This window comes from Sabethes cyaneus, chromosome 2 (assembly GCF_943734655.1).
Source record: "Sabethes cyaneus chromosome 2, idSabCyanKW18_F2, whole genome shotgun sequence".
NCBI lineage: Eukaryota > Metazoa > Arthropoda > Insecta > Diptera > Culicidae > Sabethes > Sabethes cyaneus.
Window position 1 is genome coordinate 189,211,193 of NC_071354.1, and position 19,911 is coordinate 189,231,103.

A 19,911-nucleotide genomic window follows, 5' to 3' on the forward strand; every position below is an offset into this window, starting at 1 on the left:
TAATTTGAGCAAGAGTGACAGTTGTTATTGCTGTCGAACGTGTGCAATGAATTCAAAAATAGCATTGACAGTGAAAATGTACCAATTTCGCAAGTTATCTCACTGGCTACCTTTTGTTGCATCCTATCAGTAAAACGGATTTTCACTTTGTTAGGTATGAGAGCAAACACACATCACCACAGGAACATGGCAAATATGTTGTTAATTAATTGTTTGCTTGCACAGCGTTAACAGATTTTCTTCAACAACGGAGGAATTTTGTCTAAAGTTGGCAATATGGATGCAACAAATTTAACGATGAGCAAGGTGGAATGTTTACGCTGCGCCGGGAAGAGAAAAGATTTCATTGTGTCCATGTTTCCATGTTCGATTGGGGAAATTTAAAAGCACTCTTTCACTTCGTTTTTGAAAGCCACAAAAGGTTGTCGTGCAGGTATTTATTTTTCTTGTTGCACTTAAGCAACAAACTTTCAACCTGCCACACTCCTTTTCGCGCTTTGATTATAGTGATTTTTATTTTAGTAGGTATATGCTAATAAATGTTCGAATGAACCGGATAAAAACTCAAGTAAAGGAATGCCTTATACATCACGATATTTTCTCAACTTGATTTAGCTTGACGATAGCTGAAAGTTCTCATGAAATTTTATTCTTTGTTAGATAAAATTAATCATAAATTTGCATAATAAATGCACGATTTTTTTGTCAAGGCGAGAATCGTTACACTGTTTCTTGCTTGTCTGAAATTATATAAAAGTACCAATGTATATATGAATTAATTAAGAAGCATGGCATTTCTCTTACACCTTACATAAGCAACAGATCGCAAGGAACATTCACCTTACATGGTATCCACGGAACGTCTACTGGCGAACACTTCCCCTGAAGCGGTTGGCGGAAAACGCTATTTAGGTCATTGAACAAGCGTTGGCTCTGGTTCCTTGTCTTTCGTTCGCACTTATCTGAAATGGATATCGTAGGCAGGCAGCCAGCCAGCAGCGGCTGCTTTCAGTGGTTTCCCCTTTTTCGCTTGATTCACAAGACGGCGAACGGCAAACGCTTCAATGGCTGTTGATATTTTGAGGTTCAGCGCGTCGGCCAGGCAGGAGTCTACCGGGCAATAAAAATACAGGCTATAATCCACTCGTTCGTTCGTTTCACCTGATTTCGAGTGAAACCGTTATCGCTTATTGGTCGACATAAATTGCCATGCTCAAAGCTCGGTTAACGTAGAATCATTTTTATGTGGCCGTGAAATTTTCGCACAAAATCGTTAATTGTAGAGCATTGCTACAAAGCGGGTGGATTGCATTCACGATAAAACAAAAGTATATAGCAATCTGAAAGGTTAATTAGGTCGCAAGTTTCTATTCATCTGGTAACAGTAACTTAGCGTGAGATTAAAAAAAGACGATTTTAATTTTAATAACCGACAGTTCAAGTATTAAAGACCTTACTCAAGAGGGCCTTCGTAGGTATCAAGGTTACCGAGAGGACCTCTGCTTTGGTAAGAGAAAAGCAAATTTATTTTGAGTAAAATCAGTAAAACTCAGCTTGGATCGATTTTATTTCGAACATTTTATTTCAGCAGGATTTCATGGAAAGTTACAGAGAAAACTTTGTACCGAAGTAGATGTATGTTTGATATCAAAACTTCGCAAAGAGACCAGAAAATGACTTCAATAACCAAAAAAAGCATCTTAGTCGCAGGTAGCACAGCTACATACTTCATGTACAATTGTAGTGTAATTGTCACATCCAATTACCCTGTGCCATTACCATAGGTAGAAGATTAGTTGCAACGGCACACATACATTTAATGCTTTGCAGGTACATAGTCGCCCTCATCTTACAGACTTGGGTACAGCCTAGAAGGCTAGCAATTAGACGAAAAAGGTAACGACCAAATCACAGATGTTTCGCCTTTTTTCTGCATTCCGCCTATTTCCAGTTTGTTACTGCAAGCGTTGTTTTCTTTCGTGAGGTGAGAATCATGAGTATCGTACAGAGGAGCGAGGTTCACTCTCGGTTTAATTCACGTCGGAAGCAGCATCCGTTGATTAGCAAGCATTCATCGTTATAATAGAATGCAACGGATGTTGAACAACCTAGCTTGAAGGTCAACTCGATACCACTTTTTTCATTTTTTTTAATTATAAAAGGCCATAATTGTGTTCGATAATTGTTGAATCTGTTGAACATTTAACCATAAGCCGTGGCACCTACCATTAAAGATTCTTTTCTTTCTTTCTACACATAATGAGCGTCGAAGTAAAGAAAAAAGGAATCCTTTGATGGTTGTATGATATATAAATAACATCTGCCTTATTCGTTATTGTTTGCTGGCGATGCAGTCGATTTGGATTTCTTTACAAAATGTTTTTTTGTTAAATAAGAAATCATCCCTTTCTCAGACATTGATTGAAAGTAGATTTGCATAACTTTAATATGAGCAAAAGTCATTTAGTTCATTGAAAAACTTCAGTTTCGTAATTTCGTGCATTCCTGAATGGATTTCAAGCATTTCAAATTTCATAAGTGTTGTGAAACAAATCGCAAACACATTAACTCTTCGACTGCCTCCGACTGCTAGTAGTCACTTTACTTTTACTTTCACGGCAAAGCTCCGTTAACGATCCATTGCTGAACGAATTTTAGTGGGCCATTATTGCCGGTTTCAAGCAGCCGTTCTCTAACCAACCACCTCGAACATTAACTGACCGTGCATCTTCCCGCACAGAGCGCCCAGCCATCGGGTGCAACGCCTAGTCGATGACCCGGTTCTCTACTGAAGATAATTTTGGCAGTTTTCTCGTCAGGTATTTTGACCACGTGACCATTCCTATGCAGTACCCTACGATGATTAAATCCGTACTCTCGTCGACCAAGTTTTATCAGTGTCCATGCATCATGTTTGTAAAGCCATTAGTTTTGTGTGACTTCGGAATCTTTTCGTAGCTGCAACTCGTTGTTTGATTAGGTATTTTACGGCGTTGGTACACGCTACGAGCATACGAAAATATATTAATTTTCAAATTCAAATCGAGCTCCATCCAGCTTCATCTCTGCGCGAAAACTACTAAAGCTCCCACTCATGTCGCGCTGAAGTGAAGCAGCTCTACGGCTGATCTCGATGTCATCCATATAACTAAGAAATGTGTGTGATCCCGTGATAATGGTAACGTACTCTACTTTTAAAACAAATGTTGAATAGTACCTAAGATGAAAAGCGAATCATTTATTTGATGTCATCCAATGTCACGCAAGTTTCTGAAGGCAATCGGTGGCATTCAAATCAGCACAATTCGTTGCGTCGGGTAACTATATTCAAGCATTCCCAACTACAGCTTATTTTGTTTAACTGAGTCCTACGCTGCCTTGAAATCCACAGTTTTAGAAGGGTTGCTAAAGTATTGACATCTGGCAAAATTCCAACTCAAAACAAAACAAGTTTTACTATGTGGCATAGGTTTGAATAAAGCCTTTCAACACATGTCGACTTTAATGATGCAAGCGAAACTTTTCAAAAGGACCTAAGGTTCTAAATAACAGGAATTGATAATAGTAATTTAGATTTGACGTAACACAAAACTTCATGTTTAGGACGCGGAACAGAAAATGACAGTGCAGTCCGGTTATCCTTGGTTATCTGGGCTTGGTTATCCGGTTGTAATCTCAGATTACAGCTTGGTTCGACTCATGCACCTTCCAGTATTGGACAAAAGGTAGGAGTCAAAATGACTATTTGTCAAGCATAGCTACCAATACCCCCCCCCCCTTCCTTTCCGCTCTTCCCCACCTTCACCAAAAATTTTCATTTCTTTCCCTACCGTCCCTTCATCAATTGTAGGACCATCGTTTCAAAAAATATTAATATATATGTATGACCGCATTTCAAGGTCAAGACTAAAAACTTGAGATTAGTCTATTACATAGGAACGGGGCCTTCCCTCGAAAAACCGCGCTGAGAAACGCGGCTAACACAAGCTGACAGACGAACAACGTCACGTGCAGTACCTTGCAAGTCGTAAGGGCCGGCATAGTGTCGTCGTCCTGAAAGTAAACAGTAGTTAGATTAAAACTTCTCGCTCGGTGGTAATCTGCAATTGATGTAGGAAGCGGCACAATATGTGTCGATAACCCAACCTAACGCGTCGCTATCCTTGAGAAGTGGATTTTGCGGTCTCCTTTTGTCCAGCGCCTCTATGGTTCAAAGGTACAAGTACCAGCGAACCACATGCCCTGGCGGGTGTTGTGGGTTCGAATCCGGTTGTAATCTCAGATTACAGCTTGGTTCGACTCATGCACCTTCCAGTATTGGACAAAAGGTAGGAGTCAAAATGACTACTTGTCAAGCATAGCTACCAATACCCCCCCCCCCCTTCCTTCCCGCTCTTCCCCACCTTCACCAAAAATTTTCATTTCTTTCCCTACCGTCCCTTCATCAATTGTAGAACCATCGTTTCTGAATTCCATGGAAAATGACGTCCGTAGTACCAACACATAAGTCCGCAAGTTACAAATCGGTACCCAATTATCGTAGAATATCCATACTCTGCTACCTCAGCAAAGTTTTTTTAAAAAGTAATCGATACAATTGTCAGTTGCACTGATCATCTCTAATAGCATGTAAGAATTTATGATACATTGTTCAACTACATCAAATCTTATGTGCTATGTTACAGCGATATCGTGTGAGCTAGAATCTGAGCCGCAAGTGGATTGGATTTCGATTCGATTTACGAAATCTTTTGACACTGCACCACACTTGTTCATACTTTTTCGACCGCAAAGCTTCCATTAAGGCCCAGACACAATGCATACGGATTTTACTACGTTGCGGAAATTTGACAGAAAACCGTCTGGTGTACCTCAGGGCAGTTTGCTTTGCCTTCTCATCTTTATAATTTATTTTAATGATCCGGCTGGGCTGTTCTCATCATCGAAACTTTCTTTTGCCGACGATCTTAAATTTTTTTGAATGATTGCTACGCCAGTCGGTTGTCTCGTACTACGAGAAGATAATAATCGTCTGCTAGTCTGGTGCAGTGATAACGGCATGCGTGTTAATTCAAAGTAACATCGTACGGGACGTACGGTAGTTGCAGCACCTTTTTGCTCCATCAATATAATATGGGACCGGATTGTCCGAGCTGTGTTGACTCCATCCTTGATCTAGCCATTACTATCGACTCGAAATTAGGGTTCAATGAGCACATAAGTAACGGGTGGCAACTAAAATTTTGGAATTTTTTTGCGGCCCTTATGCTCAACAACAAACGAGCTCAGAGTGAAATGAGAGTATGTATGTGTTAGCCTTTTCTCTCCTCTTTCTGTTAATATTTTTTGTTTTGTTTCTGCTTGCCCAGTTTTGCTAAAAATGGCATCGAAACAAGAAGCATTTCGGGAGCGCGTTGTACACTTCAACGAACTGCAACAGAAATCTCGGCAAAAAGTATACGGTACAACATTTAAAAAGCAAATATGTTGCAGCTTCGACTGTTTACCATGTCCAGAGATGCCCAACAACTATTCGCAAGCAAAGTAGTGGAAGACCAGCCAAAATTATGGACGCAGAAGGATATCGTTCTCTTTCTCGTTTCTTCAACAACAAGACCTTTGGTTTGACTATCAATTAAGATGCACCAGACGAATGTTTGAACAAAATTTTGATCCCGTTTCTATGAAAACATCATGCAGATGGACAATACGTGTTTTGGCCGGATAGAGCATCATCGCATTACGCCAAAAAAAAACACAATCGTTCCTGAATACCCATTCGATCCCATTTTTACTCAAGAACCACGACCCGAAAAACCTGTCTCAGTGCGCCCAATCGAAGATTTCTTCGGGATTTTGAGTTCCTTGGTGTACAAAAATAACTGGAGAACCACGAATTGCAAACAGTTGATTGGTTGCAGAATTTCACCGAGCAGCCGAGTTTGTTCAACTTGCATAACAAAATAGTGTGAATAACCAAATGCTGAAAATATTCAGAGCCCTTAAACGACTTACTTTTACTACTAATTTTGTAATGATTCGAATGGAATGGAAAATGGATGAGTGGAACATAGTCGATTTAACAAAACGGGGCTCCTGTAAAAACACGATTTCCAAACTGTGTGGACCTCTTTCTCGGAAACTAATCAACGTACTGCAACAAGCTTTATAAACCAAACACAGCTTGAGTAAAAAGAAAAAGAATTAAAAGAGATAACAAAAATAATAATTTCTTTTTTACTTTTCTTTTTTTCCTGGCTGTGTTTAATATACAAAGCTCAAAGGTTGTAAAAATCGATTCGTTTCACTCGGCACTGGAATATTTATGTATTTATGTGTATGGCCGTTTTTCATTCATGTCCCGTGGTCGGATCATTACAAAAACTTGGTATCAAAATAAGCGGAAAAGTTTGTAGGATCGAAATACTAAGCAAGCGAAGGTATTTTTTAAAAAGATTTTTAGTTGTTTATATCCCGTTAACATCTGAACATAACTTAAGCGCGGTTATAAAAAAATATCCACTGAATTTATCCACTGAAAAACCTCAAATAAATACTTCATTCTGATTCATCAATAGTTTCTATCAATATCATTCCTAGTTTACGAGTTTAAGCCTGAAATGTGTGTGTCTGGCCTTAGAAAATGGTCACAGTGTATGGCATATGTCGAGGCAATTCGGAACATAAATCGTTCAATTTCACCATCGCTTTCATAGATTTCTAAAACCGGTGCACTGTCTTAAAGAAACAGAGGTGCTTTCTTGTTTATGTGAAGTGTGAAGTCTTTTCTGTACGATTTCGATGTGCAATCGTTTCTATAATCCACTGCAGTAGTTGTTGTTGGCCATTTGGTCTTTTGTTAGGGAAGTCGACGAGCATAATTTCTGCGTATCATGAATGGCAGAAGCCAATACAATTTGCTTTCAGGTTTTTTACGTAATTTCACTTTACGATCAGACGTAACAGTTTTCGAAATCCTTTTTTAATCTGAAACCAGTTGTTTACAGGGTGTCGATTATCCAGCGAAAATAAAATTCCCTGACTTTTCCAGGTTTTCCAGGTATATTTCGAAAAAATCCAGACGCAAAATATCTCGTTAATTTCTGTTTATGTGGTGCACGAGCACCTACTGCTAAGCATTGTATCTAGTATAACTGCAGAATTATTCAAGTAGAATCTATCAATCTTTTAGATGTTTTCGGACATAACCATCTCACTTGGGAGAACTGGCTGTTTTCAATAGACACTTTTCTCGGTAACCCTTTTCTAATGATCTGAAATATTGTCATTTTCCATTGGAAAATATTGTTTAACAAACAAACGAAAATCTTTTCAATGCAGTATTATGTAATCTCCAGCTGCAAAAGACAATCTACATGACTATCGTAGAGGCATTTTTATCCCCATGCGCTTCTGGCACGGCCCAGTTAGCTTCGAGGTACGATACTGGTCTAACAAGCCAGTCGTCGCACGTTCGAATCTCGGCTAGGCGGTACTTGCTAGAGTTAGTAGGACCGTTACACTGACTCCGTAATTTTCCTGTACTCTAAACAGCCGGCTGCAAAGTCTGTCGATAAAGAAGGGTAATGTCTAATGACGGTTTAAGCCCACGGTTTTGCTTTGCTTTGCCCTTCTGGCACACAAAAAAAATTGATCTCCAATATCTCGACAATAGACATAATGTATAACAGATGTACGGCCTTCTGGATGGCAAAAGCGGTATAAAATAACCATTAGTTTAGTTTTTTTTGAATTTTTTTTCACTGAAAAATTAGTGGAAGTCTTAGAATTTCGTTTTTTTTTATTCAAACTAATATGCAAGTGATAATTTGTGCATTTTTCACGTACAAAATTATGCGCAATTGTGATAATAGTTTGGTTCTAAGTTTAGTGAATGAAGAGAAGATCTTTCAACGCACCTGGATTTTACGGCCTTAGAAGACCTTCAGTGGACGTAGTTGGATAAAGTTATATTTCTGCTCTGTGAAAAGCATCTTGAAGAAGAAGGTATGCTTTGAGGATATTGGATTGGATGAAACTAGCACATCAAATGGCGAAATAATGCAGTTTTCAACTTCAATAAGAATTTTTGATTGACTTACTTGTGAAGCTTCCGAAATCAATCAGATTCCACTGATACATGTTGCATCAAGATGAAAAAAAGTCGTTCAGAGATGTATTGTGACATTTCAGATAATTGCAAATCGCAGTGAAAAAATTTCCATTTGTTTTTATAAGTTAGATTCTAATAGAATTTTTACAATTGGCGTGAAAACCGTACTACATAACTTATAGTTTTCTGAACGCAAAAGGGTTTCTGGGATGCCTGTTTATTTTATCGATTTTCAGAGAGCGAAATAAGGCGCTATAACCTTGGCCTATTATAGCCTGACTTTGGTTAATGTCTATGTCATAAGTTCATCCCCGAGGGTCCGGAATATCACTTAACGTTTATTAACAAAGATACTCCCAACGACTGCATGATACATAATGTAATCTGTAAATTATTCAATATTTTCATGGAAAGCGTTTGATACGGGAGGTACACGCTTTCTTCCTTTCCCTTGATTTCAATGAACTGAATGGAATTAAGTATCATTTCTAATTCCACTTGATTCTTTGGAATTCTCTCTGCGGTACATTGACAAGAAAAATGATCGATTCAAGCAATCGGCATTTTCCAGGATGCCTTCAAGTATTGGCTGCGTTAGTGTGAGATAAAATAAGACAAAGTTTTTTTTAAATTCAGATCAGAAAGGCAAGTTCAAATGTTTCTATTCCCAATGCTCTCTGCAAAGAGTTGACGACAAAGTCCACGACTCACTGCGTATTAATCAGCCAGAACGGGTTTCGTATCAGAACTTCTCTTGAGTTTGAGATTATTTCTGTCGAATGTTTTCTGTGCTTCATTTCTATGCTGCTGCGTCATATCAGTACACAAAGAAACCTAATCAGAACTCGCTGGAACAACAGACCTTCAACAATGTTGATATTTTTATCAAAATCCTGCGACACGTGAAAGTTTTAGTAAATATATTTTTTCTTTTTGGAGCAACAAAACAAGGTTATGCAAGCTTAGAATAAAAACGCAAAAAGGGTTATTATATTGAAAAAAATTGGTGTGAAAACTCTTTCTGTTGTAATTTAGTAATATCATTTTGATAGAGATCAACTATTAAATAGGAAAATATTCCACAATTTCCATTCAAATCGTGACAAATGAGTCGATTACCAAAGCATCGATGTTGAGCGAAAAGTTCTCGGCTATCACCTGAATTGAATTATAGTCTATCAATTAAAATTTTCAACCCTGGCTGTAATTACATAAAGCCTCCGATCGGTGCTATGTAAACAGAACGTAGATAGTAAAACAATGACAAATTGAAGCACGGGAATCCACTCGCACACAAAAATGTGGGTATTGTGTGACGTTTATCTCCAGGTGCGCTTGCATTCATCAGTGCTGAACTGCTGTAGCCATAGCCAGTGCAGAAGGAACACGTATGTATTTAGTTGATTTTGCGGTTTTTGCTAGGGTGCCCCGCAAGCTTATCTCTTGTACGAAGTAGCAATTTTTTGAGCTCTCCCTTTTGCGGTACTGTTTGCAGTTTCTATTTTGCAAAGCAAAAAGTCCAAATGAATCTTATATAGCTCTTCTATGTCACAGATATGCTTCGAAATCAAATTTAGGACAAGAGTTCACTGAGAAGAAGCAAAACTCGTTTCGGACATTCAAGTTATTATGTGATTGTTCGTCGAGTTTACTTTTTGTTTTTGTTGGCACGTCGCGTATTTGTTCCGAGGCGCGGCTGTAAAGCTCAGTCACTAGAACTAATGAGTGCTGTAGTATTCAGGTACAGTGAGGCAGTAAATCAGTAGTGTTTCATTGAAAAGGAGCTTATTATTCAAATTGAAACTTTGTATGTTTAATCGCGGAACATTATATCTCTTCAACAGGTGTAGAAATGTATAGGCAACAAATAATTCTTATCTATCAAAAAAATTATAAAAATTATAAAACAACTAAAAGCAATGCATACTTATCAATTATTGCTTTGAATCTGATACCCAAATTATACTGTACGGTATAGAGGCGCTTCAAAAATCACGTATAAATACATATATAGTTCGGAACATCAACCAGCACGTTCAAATACTGACCATTCAAAACGGAAATGAAACTCCAGTGATGTAATAATCGTAACAACTTCCATCATTACAAAAAAGTGTTTCCAATATTGATAAAACCTCATGTTTCCAGCACGAACCATTGACTTTTGTGATTGCAAAAGTAATTTTTATGACTGAAGTTATTGGAGCGTCTTAGTAGAAGTTTTCAAGTAATTTTTATGCTCAAAATATATTTAGGTAAAACACAAAAATATATGCAGTTGTGTTCTGAATTCCTGATAGATAGAAAGGAAGAAGTGAAAACAATTTCATGAATATTATTATTGTATTGAGCATTAAAACCCATTTTGAAATTTCAGAAATCAATGGCTCATGCTCGAATCCCAGGTAAATTGTACTGGGTTTTTACAATCTTGATACCTATGTCCGTAAAAAAAGAAAATGGTCTTTTTGGTTGACGGTTGTTAGTTTAGTTTGTTGTTGAAAAATAAGCTCCAATAGATTTGTCCAAATCTTTTCTTCTTTGTTGTTTTTGTTATACGTTAATTATAGTTATAGTTATTTCATACCTAGGTAATAGCAAAATAAAATTTATATCGCCAAGCTGGTAACTTATAAACTAGGAAGGCATATTTAATGCCCCGTAGAATGCCACTGTAGGTACAATTGTTTGTCTTGCTGCACACAAAACCGCACACAAAGGGCAAGATGTTATCAGACTTCATAATAGGACACTTACGATATGCTCCCGGACGGTATTGTGGAATATTTGCTCGCGGATATCGGCCACATCCTCCTCCTCGTCCATTTTGGAAAGTTCTTTTACTGTTGTTCAGTTAATGGTCAGCTTTTTCTGTGAGTGTACACTACCTATTTTCAAAAATAACCTTTCACAATTATCACATCCTGTTGACCACCGGACACTAGGTGTAGGTACACTTTCCCTTTTAGCTAAGGAAACACACAGGTACAGAAATTATATGCAGTGCCCTCTTGGTGGGTATTCTATTTTCATCGCACTTTCACTTTGTCAAAATATTAGGTACATTTGGGAATATTTTTCTTTGCTGAAACTATTTTTTCCGTACAAAAAGCGATTTCTTCAACACATTTTTATTCGATTTCGTTCACAATACACCACTTTTGGGGATTATCCGCACAAATGTTGCTGGTATTTTGCGTATGTATTTCGACAAGCAAGCAGCAACGCAGTATCCTCAGGATACAATTTAATATGATGGCCACCTCGAACACTGGTTAACTAAACCTCCCGAGTTCACAGTCCAAATAGGTATGAGGAAATTTAGTGCCACCAACTTCCGACGAGATAAAACGGCAATCGATATTTATCAAACACGATGAAGTAAACACTAAACTATTTACTCTGCTGCACTTCGAAGCAAAATGATTAGATGAACCGACGAAACGAATATTATCGATACTGTCTAGCCTCTACCTGGCTTTCCTATCATCTTCTGCGTGCGATGTTCGTCCGATCTCCGATGGTGCACAAACAAACGAAAAAAAACGCTCTTTTCTTGTGACCTGCTAGGCGGGCAAGAGAGAAAAATGCAACGGATTTTTGTTTGATGTCAGTGTTGTCAGTTTTGTTGCTAGGGAACCATCAAGTAAAGTGCGTGAAAAATTATTTTTTATTAAGGGGGCGCGCATTGAAATCTTATTATTTTTAAATACTTATTTCAAAAGTTTTTGACGCAGAACTACGCTTTTCTTTGCTATATTGGAGTGCACTTTAGAAGTACGAGAAATGAACATGTAACGAAGAGTGATTACGATTTGCAAACACGTAACTCAGCCATCTTTCAATGGAATATAAATATACCAAGTTTACTATGCATTGATAATTCATTATGTAATAAAAAATTATCCGGTCATTATCCAGCTTTTTACGAGCACAATGGTGTACGGCATATTGGGATGGGCGCAGCCCACAAACGTGTAACAGTCCCACGTGATTTTTCACCACTTTTAAGACTAACCCTCTGAGAATCATCTTTAAATTTTTGATTCTTACAATATTTCAAACAGTAAACTTATGTTCCCTAAATGTTGAAAAAATACCAAACTATATCAGTCAAGCGAAGCAAAGCATTGGGGTTAAACTATAGTTACTATATATATAGTTCGGCGGATAGAAAACCAGGCGAATTGGCATCCCTGATTTATGAAATTAAATTTGAAATTATGGTGAAATGTGCAGGTTTTTACGAAAAATAATCACTGGCGGGTGTTGAAAATGACTAGTTCTATGAAAATAAAGTGTGTTTTTTTAACATTACTCCTGCATTTTGGATTTTGAAAAGCTTTTGGCTCCGCTTTTGACGTTTATCTGGCTCCCGATTTTCTATCCGCCGAACTATATATATATAGTAACTATAGGTTAAACGTCTTTCTAAGACTTGACCCTTCTTTATCGACAGACTTCATAGCGGGCTATTAGAGTAATAAAGCAATACAACAACTTGATCAAATCGGAACTATAGTTACTATATATATAGTTCGGCGGATAGAAAATCGGGAGCCAAATAAACGTCAAAAGCGGAGCCAAAAGCTTTTCAAAATCCAAAATGCAGGAGTAGTTTTAAAAAAATACACTTTATTTTCATAGAACTAGTCATTTTCAACACCCGCCAGTGATTATTTTTCGTAAAAACCTGCACATTTCACCATAATTTCAAATTTAATTTCATAAATCAGGGATGCCAATTCGCCTGGTTTTCTATCCGCCGAACTATATATATAGTAACTATAATCGGAACGGCATTTAACATTGCCAGTCTAAAAATTTGTTTATAGATCAGTATGGATCAATAGTTTATTTTTCAGATAAAGTCCAGAATTTCTGTTTACGAGAGGATATAAACATCTCATATATTTATTACATAATAAGCCAGTCGTCGAATGTTCGAAGCTCGACTGGGAGAGGCTGTTAGTGCTGTTAGAGTAAATAGAATCGTAGCAACTGGCCCTGCAATTGTCAAGTTTCGATAAAGGAATGTAGCAGCTAGGCTTTCAATTGCTTTATATTTATTACATTTTGCTTGTATATTTTCAATGTGGTCTTTAAAAGTGAATATTTTGTAATGTTTAAATTAATCCCAAATGTTTAACTTGGTTAGACCAACTTTGAACTCCGTTCATCTGGATAACGTGATTATTATTTGGCTTGAGGGACAAAGCTCTTGGCTTATGAGGAAAAATAATTGAGTTTTATAAGCATTCGAGAAATTTTTCACTTATGCAAGTATTTGGAGAAAATATCCAAGCTTTTCTGCAGTTGACTACTAAACATATGACGCGAAGATTTTTTCCTCTTACAGAAATGCTTGTATCGTCGCAGATTACGACTTAGTCCAGTCAGTCGGTAATTCAGGAAGGTCAGATGTGTATATGTTATACAGGATTGAGCCTAGGATCGAGCCTTGAGGCACATCTGCTTTAACAGGAAACTTATCATATTTAGAATTCTGACCTACAACCGCCAAAAAGTTAATTTTTGCCTTAACTTGTCTGTTTATAGAAATTTATTGGCTGTCCGAGCGTTCGTTCACACGTGTGTTAGGCTTGCATGCTTATTTTTTATTTTTTCGGTTTATTGTTGCCATTCCACAGTTTCATACAGAGTCGCATCATATCAGACTTACTGCAGGGAACTAGTATTATTTTGAAAAGATCTTGCTAAATTTTTCCTTCCATTGCAGCTTCCACGTGCATTAAAATGTATCTCCTATATCCGAGAATCTATTTTGTATTTGTATTTATAATTTTCAATGATTTTCAGACTACTCAGAAAAAATTATTTCATGGATTATTTTCTAAAAAGCATGTTCAACACTAAGCCATATTACTTCGGCACAATTCAATAGCTTGTGTGAGTTATATTAAGACAGCATATTACTTAATGTGCGTTAATTATTATTTAGGTTGTCGTCGGAATCGAAACCACAACGAACATTGCATGGATTATTGAATATACTAGAATACTAGAAGACAACTAGTTGCTTCTGGTGCTGGTGGACAATTTAATGTATATTACCGCCAGAAGCAAAATATTGTCACTGCAAAACTGGCAATCTTCAATGATCCGCTGCTCAGGATTGCTTATAAATTTATCAGAAAATTTAACAAATCAGGAAAAAAGTACCGATCCGGCTTTCCTGTGTCGGAAAACCGGCTTTTTTGCAGGATTGACCGGCCACCGGCTTTGCAGGTGAAAAACCGGTCGGGCCGGCCAAAAACCGGCCACTTGGCAACCCTAAAATCAGTAGATGAATATATTTGTTTTAGAACGTAGTAGTTCATTGCTAATAAACTTTGCAGATAACCAAACGCTGCAAACCAGTCGTGCATCTTTGGGACAGAGAGGGTTAATCCGCATGCAATGCATAATAAGTAGACGTAGGACTGTCTATTACTATTTCATTGGTTCAATAGAAATCGTAGTTCTTCGATTATTACCTATTTAATAATTAAGTCACATTTTCGGTGCAATTTTTCTTCCACTAAGTCCCCCCAGGGGTAAATCATCATTTTTCGGTATAACGTAGCAAAATGTAGTTTCACGTCATAGAAGGGTTGTAGTTTTTTTTTGAATATTAATAAAATCAGCATTTTACACGATCATGACTTTCTCAGTATCGACACAGATAAGAATACCTACGTAGTTAGTAGTACCAATTATTTATTCATTCACGCCGGTTTTATGGGAGTAGTATTCTATTGTTTCACGATCGCTTTGTTGAACAGATGTGTACTTCAGGGAGAAATTAAAAACGTAAGGGACTAACATTTTCTCCCTATAGCTTACTTCTTGGCAGGGCCAGAGAGTTCGGCCAAGGCTTTGGCTTCAGCTAAAAGTAAAAATAAGTTAGAAATATTTAAAACCAGTAATACTGCTAGTTCCAGCTAACCTGCCGCACTGCGCTTCTTCTCCTCAGCCAATTTCGCGTCTCGAATCACCTTCTGCTGTGCTTCGATTTCCCGGATACCTACTTCCCGCTTAGACAGACGCGATTGATGGTACGCACCGTATGCAACTCCAAGGGCAAGGAACGACCACCGACCAAACTGTTGAATAATAAAAGAATTGTCAAAATGTTTTCAACGGAGGCTATCCGGATTACCATTACATAATAGCAAGGCGAATAGATTCGCCAATCACAGCCGTAATAAAGTTATTGCAATAATACTTACCTTGATCAGTGGTGAAACGCGAACTGGTGCTCCTAGATCAGCCATTGGGATTGGATAATTTTGAAAAATGTAGTAAGAGAACCAAATAAACTTTATTTGCTTCTCAGAAGTTCCACACTTTTATGAAGACGGTGCTTTAATCAGAGATCTGACAGGACAGCAACGAGCAACCCAACTTCGTTTGACGTTTACTTGTTAATCGTAAATCCCGCCGTATCCCGAGTGCAAAAGTGTACACAATTTATATTCTTAACTCATGAGAAAAATGTGAAACCTTCGTATTCATGTTATATTTTTCTTACCATTTTTATCACACACGGAAGGAATAGTAATTTTTATATTGTTTGTTCTAAGTATATGCTAAATATGCTGTACATTTTTGCATTTTTTGAATTTGTTTGCCACGGTTTATGAGTAGAGTTGTGAAAATTGCCCGCCTCCTATTATGCTTCTCACGTACGGCGTACACAGTGACTCAGTGAGCTACAGTGAGGCTTATGTATTTATGTGGCTATATTTTCATTTCATTTTCCTACCCAATTTGTCAAACAAATTTTAGTTTTCAATAACAGTTCGTGAGGATATTTTTAGGAACCAAAAAACAATGAGCGCATTGCGGAAAGAGGTAATCCAACGAAAATAAAATGTACAAATTATAATCAACGTAATTCAATTGCAGGCTTTGAAGCTGTACAAAACACTGCAACGCACCAAGGATCAAGTTTTCAAGGGAGATCGCAGAACCATCGAAGCCGCTCGGCAACGAATACGGGAAGAGTTTGTAAAAAACAAGGATCTGCAAAGCGAGAAGGATATCCGAGAGGTTGGGGTGTGCAGTTTCAATGATTTTTGAGTAATAATAATGTTGAATATTGCAGAAATTGAAGATTGCCCAAGATGTAGACGTAGAACTACGCAGCACAGTGGTGCAAGCCGTGAAGGTCGATGAGAACCTCTATCGTTAGTATCGAAGTGGAATATGTCAAATACCTATATGTTAACAATACATAATTTTTATCTTACAGAAGCCAAAATCACTGGAGATACTAAAAAGCTGGACAATGTTATGTTTGACCCGAATGCAAAGCTTCCTCCACCAAGAAGTAAAAAATGCAGTGATAGAGGAAAATAGTAAATTATAAATCTAGTCGAAATTGTATATAGATAATTAGTATAAAAGATTGTTAAAACTTGTGCTTCATTGTCTCGTTATGATTTTAATGTAAGCGTTGATTTCTAAGGGAGGCTATAAGATTTCAACATTTTTCTTCGACTTCAATATCATTTAGATAGTTAATGTATAGAGGATACGAGTCTACGTTATTGATACGATTGTGAGGAACGTACTGCTTGAGTCATAAATGCTGAAAACCTACGCTTTAGACTACTGTCAATAGTTTTAATCGATCTCTCCAAGTCGATTTTTCTTTCGTGGATGCCAAAAATATCCTCCCAGTAGAACATTTTGAGCAGTTTAAGGTTTTTTTTTCCGAGGGTCCCTGAATTCCACAAAATTTTGTACGCTGGTAGAAAAATTATGAAATTTTGAGTAAGCAATATCCGAGAAAGTCGGAATTTTCCTGGAAATTTTCTATCAAAATAGGAGACCTTCACCTCTGTTCTATATTTTGAACGGATTGGTTTTTCGAACGAACATCTGAATGGCGTCCAGGTGGAGAACCATGGCGGCGAGAAAGCGATATCGATGGTGCAATAAACGAGGAAGAGGTGTCAGCCCCAACGATAGGCGAAGTTAAGGAGGCCATCATGCAGCTAAAGAACAGCGTCAACTGGGCAAGATGGCATCGGAGCGGAGCTTATTAAAATAGGACCAGAAAAGCTGGCCGTTTGTATGCACCGGTAATTGTTAGAATTTCGGATACGGAACAGCTACTGGAGGAGTGAAAAGATGGAGTTATCTGCTCGATCTATAAAAAGGGCGACAAGTTGGACTGTGAGAACTATCGAGCGATCACCGTTCTCAATGCTGCCTATAAAGTGCTGTCCCAAATCTTTTTCCGCCGTCTATCACCAATTGCGAACAGGTTTGTGAGAACTTATCAAGCCAGCTTCGTCGAAGGTCGGTCTACACCGGTTCAAATATTTTCTCTGCGGCAGATCCTCCAGAAAGGCCGGGAACACAGAGTTCCCGCGTATCATTTGTTCGTTGACTTCAAAGCCGCATATGATACCATCGACCGGAAACGGCTATGGAAAATAATGGACGAGAACAGTTTCCCCAGGAAGCTTATAAAACTGATTAATTCTACGATGGATGGTACACAGTGCTATGTTATGTTATAAGGTGTTATGAACCAAGCGGATATCGACACACGGGGCACGATCTTCACCAAATCTAGTCAATTCGTCTGCTTTGCCGATGACATTATGATATTATCGGCGCGAAGCAGAAAAGATTGGGTTAAAGATAAATATGTCTAAAACAAAGTACATGCTGGCCACCGCAACCGAGGCCGAACGACGTCGCTTAGGCAGTAGTATATTGATCGACGGCGATGAGTTTGGGGTAGTCGACGAGTTTGTCTGCCTTGGCTAACTGGTAACGGCGGACAATGATACCAGCTGTGAGCTTCGGAGGCGTATTATCAGCGGAAGTCGTGCTTACTATGGGCTTCACAACCGATTGCGGTCGAGCACACTAAGTCCCCGTACAAAGTGCACCCTGTACAAGACGCTTATTAGACCAGTTGTTCTCTACAGCATGAACCATGGACAATGGTCGAGGAGGACCTCCGAGTGCTCGGAGTTTTCGAACGACGAGTGCTAAGAACGATCTTCGGCGGCGTTCAGGAGAACAGAGTATGGAGGCGGAGGATAAACCATGAACTCGCACAACTCTATGACGAACTCAGTATCCAAAAGGTGGCTAAAGCTGGAGGGATACGATGGGCAGGGCATGTTGCAAGAATGCCGGTCAACTACCCTGCAAAGATGGTGTTCGCCTCAAATCAAGTGGAGTGAGATCTGGCGGAGAGTACTTGGTATCCGAGAAATTCAGACCATTCGATGTCAAGTGACTTTATCATAGGTTTATTGTCAAGCTCCTCATTTACCCTTCCTTCATGCTGAATTCTATGGGGTATCATATATGTTTTGGCCAGAGCGTTGCCGTTAGATGTTATTGGCTACTTACGGTAAAATCAAATGGAAGTGGCCAATAACATATACTGATGGCAACGTTTTGGCCAAAGCATATACGATACCCCATAGAATTCAGCATGAAGGAAGGGTAAATGAGGGGCTTGAGAATAAACCCATGCTAATGCCACTTGACATCGAATGATTGATTCTACTAAGATTCGAACCCACGACAAGTTCAGTTTTCTGTCACTAGGGGAAAGTTATTGAGTCTTGAAGAAGCTTGAGTCATTTAATATTTGGACGCAAAAAACGGATCAATTTTGGAAACATGTGAATGAAATAATAATATCTAATGAAGATTAATCATTGCACCTTAAAGCAATAATAGCACTTTGGCTGGCATTGAATTTCTTGGCGATATCATAATCCGACAGCTCTGGGTTTACCCTAATCGTTCACAATGCAGCTTGCGATCCTTTGTTTCATTATGACGCATACTATGTTCCTGTCGATTGCATGCCGCTTAGCGACAGTTTTATGCAGAAGCGTTAGTCGAGGTCGTGTCTGAGCAGTATGTAATCACTCGGGAGGAGCGCCTGAAGGTGCTGATGAAAAACATCTCTCCAGCGAAGCACGAAGTCGTGGTCATAATGCATGACGAGACCTAGTTGACAACTGGTCGTTTGGGGACTGGGATCAGGAAATTTAAGCTCCCCGCCAAGAAGGTAAGTGATGAGGTCAGATATACCTCCCACGCCATGCTCCGAAATGGAGCTGGTAGTTATGAACAAAGCATCGAGCGTAAATAGTTGCTTGACCCTTTTCGCCATGGCTGCAAAAATCAACTGATAATGCGGCCAATTTCAAGAGAAATTTGTTCCATTGAATTATCTTTTGTTGGTTTTTGCCCATCGCCATCCGAAATTAGTCCATTTTTTGTGCATTACAATGTGCTACTAAAAGGACTAGTCAGAAGCGATAACCTGTAATGATTTCTTCTGCGCATTGATGGTAAGGTACTAAGACTGTGGTATTGATCATTAACATCAAATTTGTAAAACAAAACTGATTAAACAATAGAACAATAGTGCGTCTATCAGCCAAGTGGGGGAGGAGGACATTCCCTTCCGTTACAGCCACTACAAAATAGAAGATGCGAAACAGATGATGTGACGCATGCGCCCAATTTGTATTGATTTTTCATGAAAGTTGTTTGTTGAATCATAGCCATCGTCTCCATTGCTGGTAACTGGATTGAGCAAAAAGCAGCAATTCCATTTTGCTTCAGGATTTTCCATCTATCCGGTAGTTTATTCCTATAGTTTGGTTAACGCTCGTGCATAGTTTAGTTTTTGCGAAATTCGGTTTGAAAATGTGAGCGAAATACATATTCGCGTATTTCGTTTGAAGTGAAAAGCGAAAAGTCGTGACTCAGTTTTTACTGTTCCTGGAACTGTTTTCAGG

The 19,911-nt window shown here is 38.4% G+C and overlaps 3 protein-coding genes across 3 annotated transcripts in view; 1 reads left to right on the plus strand and 2 right to left on the minus strand.

Moving 5' to 3' along the window:
• Positions 1-11,557, minus strand: part of LOC128738342 (protein Lilipod) — a 32,103-nt gene extending 20,546 nt beyond the window's left edge. Inside the window, exon 1 of the mRNA XM_053833393.1 lies at positions 10,871-11,557. Coding sequence (XP_053689368.1) covers positions 10,871-10,939 — 69 coding nt within the window. The 5' untranslated portion in view covers positions 10,940-11,557. The remainder of the gene's footprint in view (positions 1-10,870) is intronic.
• Positions 11,558-14,743: 3,186 nt separating this feature from the next.
• On the minus strand, positions 14,744-15,507 carry LOC128737350 (ATP synthase subunit e, mitochondrial). Its single transcript, XM_053831973.1, has 3 exons — positions 15,346-15,507; positions 15,063-15,219; positions 14,744-15,002 (listed from the first exon to the last, which is right to left on the minus strand). Exons 1-3 carry the CDS (start codon positions 15,388-15,390, stop codon positions 14,956-14,958), a joined length of 249 nt encoding a protein of 82 aa, XP_053687948.1. The 5' UTR covers positions 15,391-15,507; the 3' UTR covers positions 14,744-14,955.
• A 381-nt stretch (positions 15,508-15,888) lies between these two features.
• Positions 15,889-16,585, plus strand: LOC128737797 (complex III assembly factor LYRM7). The gene is made up of 4 exons (XM_053832503.1): positions 15,889-15,970; positions 16,025-16,168; positions 16,224-16,305; positions 16,371-16,585. The coding sequence occupies exons 1-4, from the start codon at positions 15,950-15,952 to the stop codon at positions 16,475-16,477; spliced, it is 354 nt and encodes a 117-aa protein (XP_053688478.1). The 5' UTR covers positions 15,889-15,949; the 3' UTR covers positions 16,478-16,585.
• The last annotated feature ends 3,326 nt before the right edge of the window (positions 16,586-19,911 follow it).

What these genes read in the sequence shown, in the direction of transcription:
- LOC128737350 (XM_053831973.1), bottom strand. Translation starts at nt 15,390, where the DNA reads ATGGCTGATCTAGGAGCACCAGTTCGCGTTTCACCACTGATCAAG. An exon ending in GCGTTTCACCACTGATCAAG is followed by an intron (nt 15,220 to 15,345) that starts GTAAGTATTATT and finishes ATTATTCAACAG; the next exon opens with TTTGGTCGGTGGTCGTTCCT. An exon ending in GAAGAAGCGCAGTGCGGCAG is followed by an intron (nt 15,003 to 15,062) that starts GTTAGCTGGAAC and finishes TTTTACTTTTAG; the next exon opens with CTGAAGCCAAAGCCTTGGCC.
- LOC128737797 (XM_053832503.1), top strand. Translation starts at nt 15,950, where the DNA reads ATGAGCGCATTGCGGAAAGAG. An exon ending in GCGAGAAGGATATCCGAGAG is followed by an intron (nt 16,169 to 16,223) that starts GTTGGGGTGTGC and finishes TGAATATTGCAG; the next exon opens with AAATTGAAGATTGCCCAAGA. An exon ending in GGTCGATGAGAACCTCTATC is followed by an intron (nt 16,306 to 16,370) that starts GTTAGTATCGAA and finishes TTTATCTTACAG; the next exon opens with AAGCCAAAATCACTGGAGAT.